Here is a 13526-nt window from a genome sequence, read left to right as displayed (position 1 = left end):
GGCGTCCAGAATTAATGCAAGGTCCATTCTGCCAGGAGGGTATTAGAGACCCGGCAGTGGACAGGTGATGTTGACTTTAAAAGGCACATGGAGATTATGCCTTATAAGGGTGAGGAATTGTTTGGGGATGGTCTCTGGGACCTTGTATCCACAGCAACAGCTGGGAAGAAAGATTTCTACCTCAGGTTTCCTCACACCCTAAGAAAGCACTGTATTATCGGGTACAGTCCTTTCGGCTTCAGAAAAGCAAGGGGGCCAAAGGCGCTTCCTTTCTGCACAAGGGAAGAAGGAAAAAGCTGCACAGACAGCCAGTTCCCAGGATCAAAAATCTTCCCCCGCTTCCTCTGAGTCCACAGCATGACGCTGGGGCTCCACAGACAGGTGCGGTGGGGGCGCGTCTCGGGAACTTCAGGGACCAGTGGGCTTGCCCACAGGTGAATCACTGGGTTCTGCAAGTAGTATCACAGGGATACAAGCTGGAGTTCGAGGCGACTCCCCCTCGCCGTTACCTCACATCAGCCTTGCCTGCTGCCCTCGGATATAGGGAGTTAGTACTGGCGGCAATTCACAAGCTGTACTTCCAGCAGGTGAAATCAAGGTACCCCTCCTTCAACAAGGCCGGGGTTACTATTCCAAAAATGTTGTGGTACCGAAACCAGACGGTTCGGTGAGACCCATACTAAAATTGAAATCCTTGAACACTTATATACGAAGGTTCAAGTTCAAAATGGAATCGCTCAGGGCGATTATTGCAAGCCTGGAGAATTTCAGGGTATCACTGGACATCAAGGATGCTTACCTGCATGTCCCTATTTACCCTCCTCACCAGGAGTACCTCAAAATTGTGGTACAGAATTGTCATTACCAATTCCAGACGTTGCCGTTGGTCTGTCCCCAGCACCGAGGGTATTTACCAAGGTAATGGCCGAAAGAATTATCCAGTACTTGGACAATCTCCTTATAAAGGCGAGGTCCAGGGAGCAGTTGTTTGTCAGAGTAGCACTATCTCGGGAAGTGCTACAACAGCACGGCTGGATTCTGAATATTCCAAAGTAACAGCTGGTTCCTACGACGCATCTACTGTTCCTGGGGATGGTTCTGGACACAGAACAGAAAAAAGTGTTTCTCCCGCAGGAGAAAGCCAAGGAGCTGTCATCTCTAGTCAGAGACCTCCTGAAACCAAAACAGGTATCGGTGCATCACTGCACACGAGTCCTGGGAAAAATGGTAGCTTCCTACGAAGCAGTTCCATTCGGCAGGTTCCATGCAAGAACTTTTCAGTGGGACCTCTTGGACGGGATCGCATCTTCAGATGCATCGGCTGATAACCCTGTCTCCAAGGACCAGGGTGTCTCTGCTGTGGTGGCTGCAGAGTGCTCATCTTCTAGAGGGCCGCAGATTCAGCATACAGGACTGGGTCCTGGTGATCACGGATGCCAGCCTTCGAGGCTGGGGGGCAGTCACACAGGGAAAATTTTTTCCAAGGACTTTGGTCAAGTCAGGAGTCGTCCCTACACATAAATATTCTGGAACTGAGGGCCATCTACAATGCCCTAAGTCAGGCAAGACCTCTGCTTCAAAACCAGCCGGTACTGATCCAATCAGACAACATCACGGCAGTCGCCCATGTAAACCGACAGGGCGGCACAAGAAGCAGGATGGCGTGGCAGAAGCCACAAGGATTCTCCGATGGGCGGAAAATCACGTCTTAGCACTGTCAGCAGTGTTCATTCCGGGAGTGGACAACTGGGAAGCAGACTTCCTCAGCAGACACGACCTACACCCGGGAGAGTAGGGACTTCATCCAGAAGTCTTCAAACTGTTGGTAAACCGTTGGGAAAGGCCACAGGTGGACATGATGGCGTCCCGCCTAAACAAAAGGCTAAAGAGATATTGCGCCAGGTCAAGGGACCCTCAGGCGATAGCTGTGGACGCTCTAGTGACACCGTGGGTGTACCAGTCGGTTTATGTGTTCCCTCCTCTGCCTCTCATACCAAAGGTACTGAGAATAATAAGAAGGCGAGGAGTAAGAACGATACTCGTGGTTCTGGATTGGCCAAGAAGAGCTTGGTACCCAGAACTTCAAGAAATGATATCAGAGGACCCATGGCCTCTACCGCTCAGACAGGATCTGTTACAGCAGGGGCCCTGTCTGTTCCAAGACTTCCCGCGGCTGCGTTTGACGGCATGGCGGTTGAATTCCGGATCCTAAAGGAAAAGGGCATTCCGGAGGAAGTCATTCCTACGCTGATAAAAGCCAGGAAAGAAGTAACCGCAAACCATTATCACCGTGTTTGGCGAAAATATGTTGCGTGGTGTGAGGCCAGGAAGGCCCCTACAGAGGAATTTCAGCTTGGTCGTTTTCTGCACTTCCTACAGTCGGGAGTGACTATGGGCCTAAAAATTGGGTTCCATTAAGGTCCAGATTTCGGCTCTGTCGATTTTCTTCCAGAAAGAACTGGCTTCACTGTCTGAAGTTCAGACATTTGTAAAGGGAGTGCTACATATTCAGCCCCTTTTGTGCCTCCTATGGCACCTTGGGATCTCAACGTGGTGTTGAGTTTCCTGAAATCACATTGGTTTGAGCCACTTAAAACTGTGGATCTGAAATATCCCACGTGGAAAAAAGTGGTCATGTTATTGGCCTTGGCTTCGGCCAGGCGTGTGTCAGAATTGGCGGCTTTGTCATGTAAAAGCCCTTATCTGATTTTCCATATGGATAGGGCAGAATTGAGGACTCGTCCCCAGTTTCTCCCTAAGGTGGTATCAGCTTTTCACTTGAACCAACCTATTGTAGTGCCTGCGGCTACTAGGGGCTTGGAAGATTCCAAGTTACTGGACGTAGTCAGGGCCTTGAAAATTTATGTTTCCAGGACGGCTGGAGTCAGGAAAACTGACTCGCTTTTTATCCTGTAGGCACCCAACAAACTAGGTGCTCCTGCTTCTGAGCAGACTATTGCTCGCTGGATTTGTAGCACAATTCAGCTGGCGCATTCTGCGGCTGGATTGCCGCATCCTAAATCAGTAAAAGCCCATTCCACAAGGAAAGTGGGCTCATCTTGGGCGGCTGCCCGAGGGGTCTCGGCTTTACAACTTTGCCGAGCTGCAACTTGGTCAGGGGCAAACACGTTTGCTAAATTCTTCAAATTTGATACCCTGGCTGAGGAGGACCTTGAGTTCTCTCATTCGGTGCTGCAGAGTCATCCGCACTCTCCCGCCCGTTTGGGAGCTTTGGTATAATCCCCATGGTCCTTACGGAGTTCCCAGCATCCACTAGGACGTCAGAGAAAATAAGATGTTACTCACCGGTAAATCTATTTCTCGTAGTCCGTAGTGGATGCTGGGCGCCCATCCCAAGTGCGGATTGTCTGCAATACTTGTATATAGTTATTGCTTAACTAAAGGGTTATTGTTGAGCCATCTGTTGAGAGACTCAGTTATATTACATAATGTTAACTGGGTATAGTATCACAAGTTATACGGTGTGATTGGTGTGGCTGGTATGAGTCTTACCCGGGATTCAAAATCCTTCCTTATTGTGTCAGCTCTTCCGGGCACAGTATCCTAACTGAGGTCTGGAGGAGGGGCATAGAGGGAGGAGCCAGTGCACACCAGATAGTACCTAATCTTTCTTTTAGAGTGCCCAGTCTCCTGCGGAGCCCGTCTATTCCCCATGGTCCTTACGGAGTTCCCAGCATCCACTACGGACTACGAGAAATAGATTTACCGGTGAGTAAAATCTTATTTTAAGTAGCACAAACTTTTTTTTTTTCCGTATGTTTCAGGGAAGTTTCTCTGCCCGGTCGTCTAGAATACATCACTATGTGTGCGAGACGGTCTGTCGCGTGTTTAAAAGACATGGTAAGTTCAAAACCACCTGACTTTTTCAGAGGTCTGTGTACGTTGTTTAACCCCTTCAGTGGCAGGTTTTTCGAATTGGTCATACCTCCCAGGGCAGGTTGTTTTTTTTAACCTACGCGTTGCCAGGGGTTTCATGCGCGTTGCCAGGGGTTCGGCATTTCGGCAGCTAGTCTGCATCACAAAGGGGGTCATTCCGACCCGTTCGCACGCAGCGGTTTATCGCTGCGGTGTGAACGGTTCGGAAATGCGCATGCGTGGCGGACGCATTGCAAACGCGCATCGTTGCCCGGCGACAGCCATCGCCGGACAGCGGTGCTGTCGGCAGAAAAAGTGATCGCATTGGCGATCGCAAGAAGACTGAAAGGCAGGAGGCGTTCACTCACGGTTTTCCAGGCGCGGTGAGGCGAATGCAGGCGTGTCCAGGCGTTTGGAGGGCAGGTGTCTGACATCAATTCCGGGACTTTCATTGCTGGATCCGTCGCACAGGGTAAGTAAGTCTGACCCTGGTCTTGTTTTGCAGGAAACTTTTTTAGCATAGCAGGGCTGCACAAGCGATCGCAGCCCTACTATGCTAAAATACACTCCCCCATAGGCGGCGTCTAGTTGATCGCAAGAGCAGCAAAAAGTTGCTACGTGCGATCAACTCAGAATGACCCCCAAAGTCCGAGTCCTGTCTCTTTCTAGCAACGTGTAGCTCAGTCCCAGAGTCTGGTGGTCTCCCCTGTCTCCTACAGGGTTAGAGACAGCCCTCAGTGGCTTCCTAGCAGAGTGAGCTCTGACTGGCTTTATCAACCCCACGTGAGCTGGTCACACAGGCCACAGGCTGTCCTGACTGCAGCAGTCTCCAGCTCACACCTTCCATATCTTCCCTGTGTGGGCGTATCCGTCCTGCTGTACACAGAATACATGGGTCAGTAATGCAAGGTACTTATATTGGCCATATTTTGTTAGTAGCTGCTACTTTTATGACCACACTTTGTTAAATGGGCTTCGCATGAATAGTGGCGGGCATGATGCGGATTCTTGTACACTATTATATTGCTTGTATCTGTACAGTTCTACACATTCCTGATCTAGTATTTCTCCAGTAGTTTCTAGGATTACTTTGCCTCCTAGCAGAACATCTCCGTTCCTCACATTCTATTGTGTGGAAAAGGCCATGTAGGTTTGGGTTTATGTATTACTGCAGACTGTATGCTGGATTTGCGAATAGTGTCCCAACGAAGAGAAAGGGCCACCCAAGAGAGATAGGGCCCCAGTTAACAATGAGACATAAGCCCTTTAGCACTTGTCAGAGAGGTTATGTCCTCCTTTCAGTATTTAACACAGTGGTAAGCTTAGCTTATCGGTGTTTGTCACTCTCCCGCTTACACCATCCGTAGATCGATAGATGGCAAGTGCGATATGGCATTGGGCACCAAGCAACAGCCTTTCCAGCTTCAGTGAAGCCTTCCAGGCATTGCTACCTCCCCGCACGGTGACAGTGTAGGGATACGATCATTAGGTCGACCTCACTTAGGTCAAGACTCAATAGGTCCACCACTATTGGTTGACATGCATTAGGTCGACACCTGAAATAGGTCAACATGAACATTATGTCAACATGTCAAATGCCAACACATGAAAAAGGTTGACATGCGTTTTTCACAATTTTGTAAAAAATGTTTTAACGCTTTACGATCCACGTGTAGTACGACTGGGAATAGTAACTTCTGCCGAGCGCCGCGGTAGCGGAGCAAAGCACCTTGCCCGAAGCATAGTGAGCCATGCGAGGGGACACGGTGCAGTAATTGGGGTTCCTTGTCACTTTACGAAGAAAACGACACCAAAAACCCCCCAAAAAACTTCATGTCAACTTTTTTCCATGTTGACCTTTCACCTGCCGACCATGTCGACTTTTCCAGGTGTCAACTTACTGCTTGTCGACCAATAATGGTCGACCAACAAACCCATTCCGAAAGTGTAATGCCTATCTGCCGCACATGACACAACAGCCCTGGGAGAGGTAAGCAATGTTAAATACCAAGGGCTCATTCGTTAGTATCACTGCGTTACTAAACCAAATATGGCGCTGATAATGAGCATCATTATTAAATGGGGTCGTCAGTCACATTGGGAAGTAGATTGTGTGCAGTATGTGTAGAGATTTTACAGTGACGCAGATGGAGGTCAATGTGAATATTAGAAATATAAATCCGGTGTGACACCATATTTTCCCTCCGTTTGCTTTGGTTTAGGAGCTGTGAAGTTACATACGCCGCTGTTAATGCCTCGGAGTAAGATGGCAGAGAGTGGCGAATCGGCATGTGTTATGGACCATAGTGGCATGCTAGTAACCCTTCCGTACAATCTCCGGGTAGGTTGTGTGTCAGCAGTACAGCATTGCTGTAGTCAAACTGTATTCTCAACAAGGTGAAAAGAATGTACTTTTGTCAATTCAATTGTTAAAGTGTGAAAACAGATCCATACTTGTGTATGTGTTTTATAGTGCCCAGATTAAACTCTTTCAGGTGGGTCACTAACACCCCTAAGGTTAGGATCTCTTGAGCTACAGGATCCCCCAGGCCAGCATAACCCAACAGTCCCCATTGACCGTGCACTGCTGCACGAGTAGTATGGTATATGTGACCGGACAAAAACAGCATGGCCACGCTGTGCTCATGTCAGAACCTCTGTGGCTGCTCACCTCCAACTTGGGTCCACTGGGGCAGTGTTGTTTGGTCTTGGTATCGAAACTGTAGATCCAGGGTTCCTTGCCACTGATGTTCTCCCAGACAGAGTATGAGTGACTGCCATCAAACCTGGCCAGCACCAAGTTACCCAGGCCGCCTCCGGCTCTCAAGTCAGCTGATGGGGCACCCAACGTGTACAAACCTTGCTCAGGCCAAGATTTTCATGGAGTATCAAATAGATGGATCCCAATGAGATGCTTATCTCCTTTTCTGACTGGGCCATTGTCACCTTGTCGTCTACTTCAACTATGGCCTGCATGGCCACAACGTTGTACTCTGTGATGGTGGACACAGATCGGCCGCAGCACTTCTTGCCTTCAAGGGACCATCTCTCTCAAACACAGTGGTTCAAGAATTCGCTTCATCCCCAAAAGCAGCATGCAGTCGGTCAATAATCTCCTGCTCTCGCAGACCACTCTGGTGGTCAAAGAAGGTCATGGCTCTCCAGTGGCCTCTGTTGAGCTCATTGCAGACCATTTTGGTGTTCTTTGCCTTGACATTTCACAAGAACTGCAGATATTACAGTTCACAACCAGACAGATTCTGTCTACTCTCCCTATGCACTGCACATCCGGAAACTTCTTGCACACTCCTCGTATTTTAGAAGAAGGCTGTACAAGTCAGAAATGAAGGCAGGCTATGTAAACTACAGGAGAGCATATCCATCAGACAGTGTCCTCTAGACAGGAGACTTATTGCTGAATAATCACACCTAGGATTTATATGTATAACTTGAGTTAACTTTCACCTTTGCTATCTTTTGTAGATACCTTTTGCACGATTTGTCGCAAGAAATAATGTAACCAATTTAAAAAGGTAATACAGTTTTATTTATTTATTTGTTTAGAGACTGGGGGGGTATTAAATTAAGTGCCATTTGTTCGACTGGTCTAAAAAAACGGCGCTAATTCGACAGTGTATTCAATTGTGGGCATTTTCGCCCATGCCGTTTCACTTTTTTATGTCGTATCGGTATAGGCGAAAACGCCCGCAAATTCGTCAAAACACTTGTATTGGCGGCAAATTCGCAGATACACGTGATTTTCAACAGTGCCGTATTTTTTTGACCAGTCGAAAAAACGGCACGGCATTGAATAGGTCGAATGTAAGTTCGACCTAAAAACGTCCGAAAAGTGCAGTTTTTTTCAACTGGTCGAAAATACTGCACTAATTGAATACTATGTCGGGTAAAAATGGGGTTACTATTACAGCAAAAGATTAAGGGCTGATTTCTCGCGTATACAGAGAAAATGGGTAAAATATATTTAAAACAAATGCATGTTTTAGTGATAAATTTTTTACGCTGATAAAAAGTAAGTGTGTTTTTTGCACTAATTTTTAGCCAATATTGAAACCATATATTTTAGTCTGTTAAAAGATTTTTTTTTTAAATTGCATCTGTCACCTACACGATCTGGATACTGACATTTAATTATTCCTGAGGCTTCAGACTACTCAGTCACGAGGAATTTTTGTCCTTTGGTTCCTAGTGGATGACAGGCCGCATTCTCCAATATTGGATCAGGTGAAACATTTGTGCCTCCATTGTGTTTCGGTGACCGTTTCAAATGTTCCTTCTAATATGTTTTATGCATGCATACATACAGATATGTCATCGTATATCCTGCCTCAATACACCATGCAACGGGAGATTCCTCTGCTAGCATTAGGCGGCTTTTTTACCATCTCGTCACGACTAAGGGGTATATCCAATTAGCCCTGGTAATTTAACGAGGCTAATTGTCCCGCCGGGGGCTATCCTATTACCTCCCGATAAGACAGCATGAGCAGTGGCTTATCCGGGGCCACCTGATGCTGCACTTGGTCCTGGCTCCTGACGGCTCCCGGTGCAGCGTGCCGCCGCCGTCTACCCGCGAGACACACAGACACGGTGCGAGCCCCACTCGCCCGCTCTCACACACTTGCTGCCTGACTCACGCCTCGCGCCGCACACAGATCCCCAGCAGCAGTTACCCGGTGGCTTCCCCCAACCATCCACGCAGCATCCGCGTCATCAGCAGGGGAACGGGGACACCGTAGCAGGCAGGCGAAACCAAATCCCCAGAAACGGCCTCGTTTCCGTGCGATAACGGGGCTGTTTCTTCCAAAAACACACAGCTTTCACTGATCCTGTGTGTTTTCGGGAGAAAAAGGCATTTTTTTTTTTTTACAGGCGATCAATCTGGATAGCCTGTAAAAAAACAAAACAAAAAAAAAAACCGGTGAAACATCAGGTAGAAACGTGAAAAACATACATTTTTCGCACCTGCTGTTTTACCGGGGCTAATAGGATATCCCCCTATGACCATTTTGCCAAAAAAGACGCCTACAGCTGGCAGAGTCTTGCAGGACGTACCGTGCCAAAAGGGTCTGTTTGGCATGACTGCAGCAAAGTTGTATAAGGACACATCTGTACGGGTTCAGTATGAATTATTGGCGGGCGGGATACCGGCCGTCAGCGGCATCCCGGCCACCAGTATGCTGACAGCGGGGTGAGCGCTGTGCTCTCCACAGGTTATATTCTCCCTCTATGGGTGTCGTGGACAGCCACAGAGGGTGAATAGCCTGTGCCGCTGGTATTCCTGTGGCGGCATTTCACCGCTAGTCGGGATTCCGGCGTCTGCATTGTGACCGGCGGTATTTCTTTTTCATCCACTAGGGGTCACTGGAGTACTCTTGGGATATGGACGGCTTCCACAGGAAGTAGGCACTGAATAAATTAATTTTGAAACTACACCTCCCCTCCATATCCCTGAGTACCTCAGTGTTTTTTCTGTGCTCGACACAGTTAGTAGGCTAGTGGCTTTGCTGCCACAGAGGTCCACATTTCATTGGAATTTTTTCTAAGTTTTTTCTTTTTTCAACGATTTACCACATCCCTTCCCCCCTTCCAATAGGCGTGGGTCCGGGATAGTGAAGGCTGCTTTAGCAGCTGTGGGTGTCGGACCTCTCTAAAAAGAGCTCCCTCACTACCACGTGCAGGACTAAAACCTGCAGTAAAGGCTGGACGGAACTTACAGAGAAGCCCTGTCATAGCCCTCACCACAGGGTCCAGGTATGTTGAACGGGGCTGTCAGCTCACGCTGCCGCCCCACTGTGTGGGATACTGTGTGTGTGTGTGGTCCCCCGCCGCTCTGAGCTGCGTCAGCCACGTGGTTTTATGCATAGGCCGCTCCATGAGTAACTTTGCTGCCACAGTGATGTTCCCTGCACACAGAAATGTCAGGGTCACTGGATAAAAGATCATGATTCAACTCTTATTGATAAAGGGAATACAGCAGCGCTGCATATGTATTACAATAGGCTATAAAGTCTTTGTTAAAACAGGATACAAGTTACATGTGCAGGTTTGAGTGCAACATAAGATGTTTATTAAATCTGCCTACATAATTATAAGTCGGCACTTTGTGTTATACTGTGAGCATGGGGACATATTAACCATGCTTCCTGTTGTTTTCCTGTTGTATTTCCAGAATTTCCTGTGTACATCTCTCCTCCATTGAAGGCGCAGGGGTGTGAAGGGGAATTTGGGATCAGGCTTATTGCTGGCGTGCACTGCACTTGGCCAGATATATATTTATAGAGACACCTTAGTGCTATTTACTGAGTCGTGCAAGTTGTCTGTCTTTGTTTTTTTGTTTTTTTGTATTGTCTGTCTGCATTAGTAAGACACCAGCAATTACTAATAAGCAGTTTCCCTGCCATGTCTAAAACATGGGTATACACTTACTAATTATTTATTTCATAAACTGTTTATAATGATCCTAAAGACTGCAAATCTGAATCATGGCTGTGGCAGCCAAATACTGGCTTTGTTCACTGTTGTAAAGTAAGATATGTTATATCAATTGGTCAGCACATGGTGCTTATAAAACAGTATCTGTGGAGCACTGCAAAGCATTATGAGTTCAGGTCTCACCTGCAGCAGCTTTGGCTTAATTCACTTGGCCACACCACACTGGATACGCCCAATCTCATCTGATTTTGGAAGCTAAGCAGTGTTGGGCCTGATTAGCCACCTGGGAGTACAAGGTGCTGTAGGTATTTTTAATCTACAGCCACACCACTCTGGATACGCCCAAACTCATCTGAGCTTGGAAGCTAAGCAATGTTGCATAGTGTTTTGCCATCTGGGGGAAACTGGTGATCCAACTAGATTGCATACTAATACATGCTAGTTCAAACTGTTAAAAATAGCTCAGTTGGGGCTTACACTATCAATATAAACCTACCATAGGTTTAACAGTCAGGATAGCTCTCCAGAGGCTGCTCCCAAGAGCGCGCTCCCGGCGCCGGCCACTAGATAGGGCCCATTAACTAAGCTGTGGTTAAGCAGCAGTCATCTCAGGTTTTAAGCCTGTGTGAGGTCACATTTAGTTTCAGACTTCTAAAAAATGTATTATACCTCTGTATCAGGATATATCTGGATATTTGTGTATGGGTATATAATATATATGTGTATGTATGCATATATGGAATATATATTTATTAAGGTCTGAGTATGTGTGAATATACATTGTTGTATGTATGTGTAGATAGAGAGATATATATATATATATATATATATATATATATATAATATGCTGACATTAAAAATCTATTTTGCAGTAAGCAAGACTAATTGGTCAGCACACAGTGCTTATTAAACAGTATCTGTTGAGCACGGCAAACATGGTGAGTTCAGGCCTCATCTGCAGCAGCTTTGCTTATTGTTTTTACAGGTGGCTCTGTAGCGAAGTGGTTAGGCTTTCCCGCCCAAGTGAACATTGTGATTGCATGGACACTGGTTCAGATCCTGGTTTAACAGGTGTTAAAAAAAATAAAAACATGGTAGGACACCATTTTCTTTTAACGTTACTTCCTGGTTCTTTCCCGGAGGTTGCTGCTCTACAACACTTAGCATCTGGAGGAGCGGGGTGTTGTTAGGAGTTTAATTTATTAATTGTTTTTGTACAGCATGACTCTACAGGAAGATTCACTATTGCTGGTAACCACATGCACGGTAATGCAGGTTAATACACACGTTACTTCCGTGGTGTACTTACTGGTTGGAGTACATGATCACTAAGTCTAATGCATAGTCAAACAAGCAGCTTCGCTGCAAAGTCGGTCACACAGTGTGTCGGACAAATACGAATCTGGGCCAGTGGCGCAATGTATAACGCATCTGTCTACAGATAACAAGATTGTAGGTTCGTCTCCTACCTTGCTCGTTTAAGTTGTCGTGATCGTATAGTGGTTAGTACTCTGCGTAAAAACTGCACAGACAGACCCTTACCGGTCCTCTTTTTGGGGAATGCGGGGGCATGTACTGCCTGAGGGGAAAAAAAAAATATAAAAAATATTTTTTACTGTTTCAGTTAGATTATTGCGGTCGATTTACCGCCAGCCCTCATAGCACCAGGCCAGTACGTCAGGTTCTCAGCGAAGGCTGAACGATTTCCAATGAGAGACAATTACAATTATTGGGTGTTTTACTACCTATCGGAGTGTACCCTACACAGCAGTAGGGCTGTTGCTTCGCCCTGCTTTGCTAAGGGTTTTGAGGTAACAAGGCTGTAGGGGCAGGGCACTCCAGTTCAGGTTTGCCCTAAATAAAGACCACCTTACACTTCTTGCTACCTACAGCTTCTTTGGACGTTGGCAGTTGGTTCTTGCGTTTTCAGCTTCACTAGTGGCGCATAACGTCCACTTTGGCTACGTTCCTAACAGGCGGAGTCGGATTCCAAACGAGATAGATCGCAGACCAAGTGGGGGGGGAAATCTGATTTCCTACCATTGTCTACGCAAATTCCTGAATGATTCCGTCTCAACGACTTTAATTCCTAGGCATGATTCTCGATACGGTAAATCAAAGAATTTACCTACCCGAACAGAAAGTACAGGTCATTCGTCATCTGGTACAATTAGTGCTCAAGCCACGCACAGTCTCGGTTCATTTGTGCATTCGCCTATTAGACACAATAGTGGCGGCTTTCGAATCGCTTCAGTTCGGAGGACTTCACTCACGTCCTTTTCAATTGGATGTGCTCGCACAGTGGTCGGGCTCGCATCTGCAGATTTACCGCAGGGTGAGGTTGTCTTCAAGGGCCAGAGTGTCTCTACTCTGGTGGCTCAAAGTACAGAATCTAACCGCAGAGAAACGGTTCGGTGCCTGGAATTGGATAATTCTCACGGCGGACGCGAGTCTCAGAGGTTGGGGAGCTGTAGTTCAAAATTATCAGCTTCAGGGTCTCTGGGCGGTTCACGAAAGATTGCTGTCTATAAATGTCCTGGAACTCCGGGCAATTTACAGTGCGCTACGACAAGCAGTGCACAGGCTGCAGGCTCAGGCTGTTCAGGTGCAGTCAGACAATGCGACGGCGGTCGCATACATCAACAAACAAGAAGGAACGAAAAGCCGTATGGCAATGCGGGAAGTAGCTTGAATCCTCTATTGGGCCGAGTATCACCAAATGATATTGTCGGCAGTAGTCATTCCGGGAGTGGACAACTGGGAGGCGGATTATCTCAGCCGTCTGAATTTTCATCCAGGAGAATGGGCATTAAATCCAGAAGTATTTCACATGCTGGTCCAGAAATGGAGTTACCCGCAGGTGGACCTGATGGCATCTCGCCACAATCATCAAACGCCCCAGGTCGTGTCCAGAACGAGAGATCCAAAGGCAGTGGCGGTGGATGCTCTCACAATCACGTGGCCATACAGTCTCGTGTATCTGTTTCCACCGTTTCCACTGCTCCCTCTGTGGCTAAAACAGATCAAAGGAGAGTCCGTCACAGTTATACTAGTGGCGCTTCTTTGGCCTCGGAGAGCTTGGTTCTCGGATCTCCGCGGTCTACTCGCAGTCGGTCTTTGGCCGCTCTCACTACGTTCTGACCTGTTACAGCAGGGTCCGTTCCTTTACCCCGATTTAGCGCGGCCGCGTTTGACGG

The 13526-nt window shown here is 47.3% G+C and overlaps 1 protein-coding gene across 2 annotated transcripts in view; it reads left to right on the top strand.

Moving 5' to 3' along the window:
* The window catches only part of EIF2AK4 (eukaryotic translation initiation factor 2 alpha kinase 4), a 134521-nt gene that overhangs the window by 76567 nt on the left and 44428 nt on the right, over nucleotides 1–13526 (top strand). For both annotated transcript variants that reach the window (XM_063947196.1, XM_063947197.1), the window contains 3 exons: nucleotides 3786–3861; nucleotides 6099–6217; nucleotides 7360–7409. In XM_063947196.1, coding sequence (XP_063803266.1) covers nucleotides 3786–3861; nucleotides 6099–6217; nucleotides 7360–7409 — 245 coding nt within the window. The remainder of the gene's footprint in view (nucleotides 1–3785; nucleotides 3862–6098; nucleotides 6218–7359; nucleotides 7410–13526) is intronic.

Source organism: Pseudophryne corroboree, chromosome 12 (assembly GCF_028390025.1).
Source record: "Pseudophryne corroboree isolate aPseCor3 chromosome 12, aPseCor3.hap2, whole genome shotgun sequence".
NCBI classification, from domain to species: domain Eukaryota; kingdom Metazoa; phylum Chordata; class Amphibia; order Anura; family Myobatrachidae; genus Pseudophryne; species Pseudophryne corroboree.
Note: the sequence above shows the minus strand (reverse complement) of the source record. Positions and strands in the feature narration are given on the sequence as shown.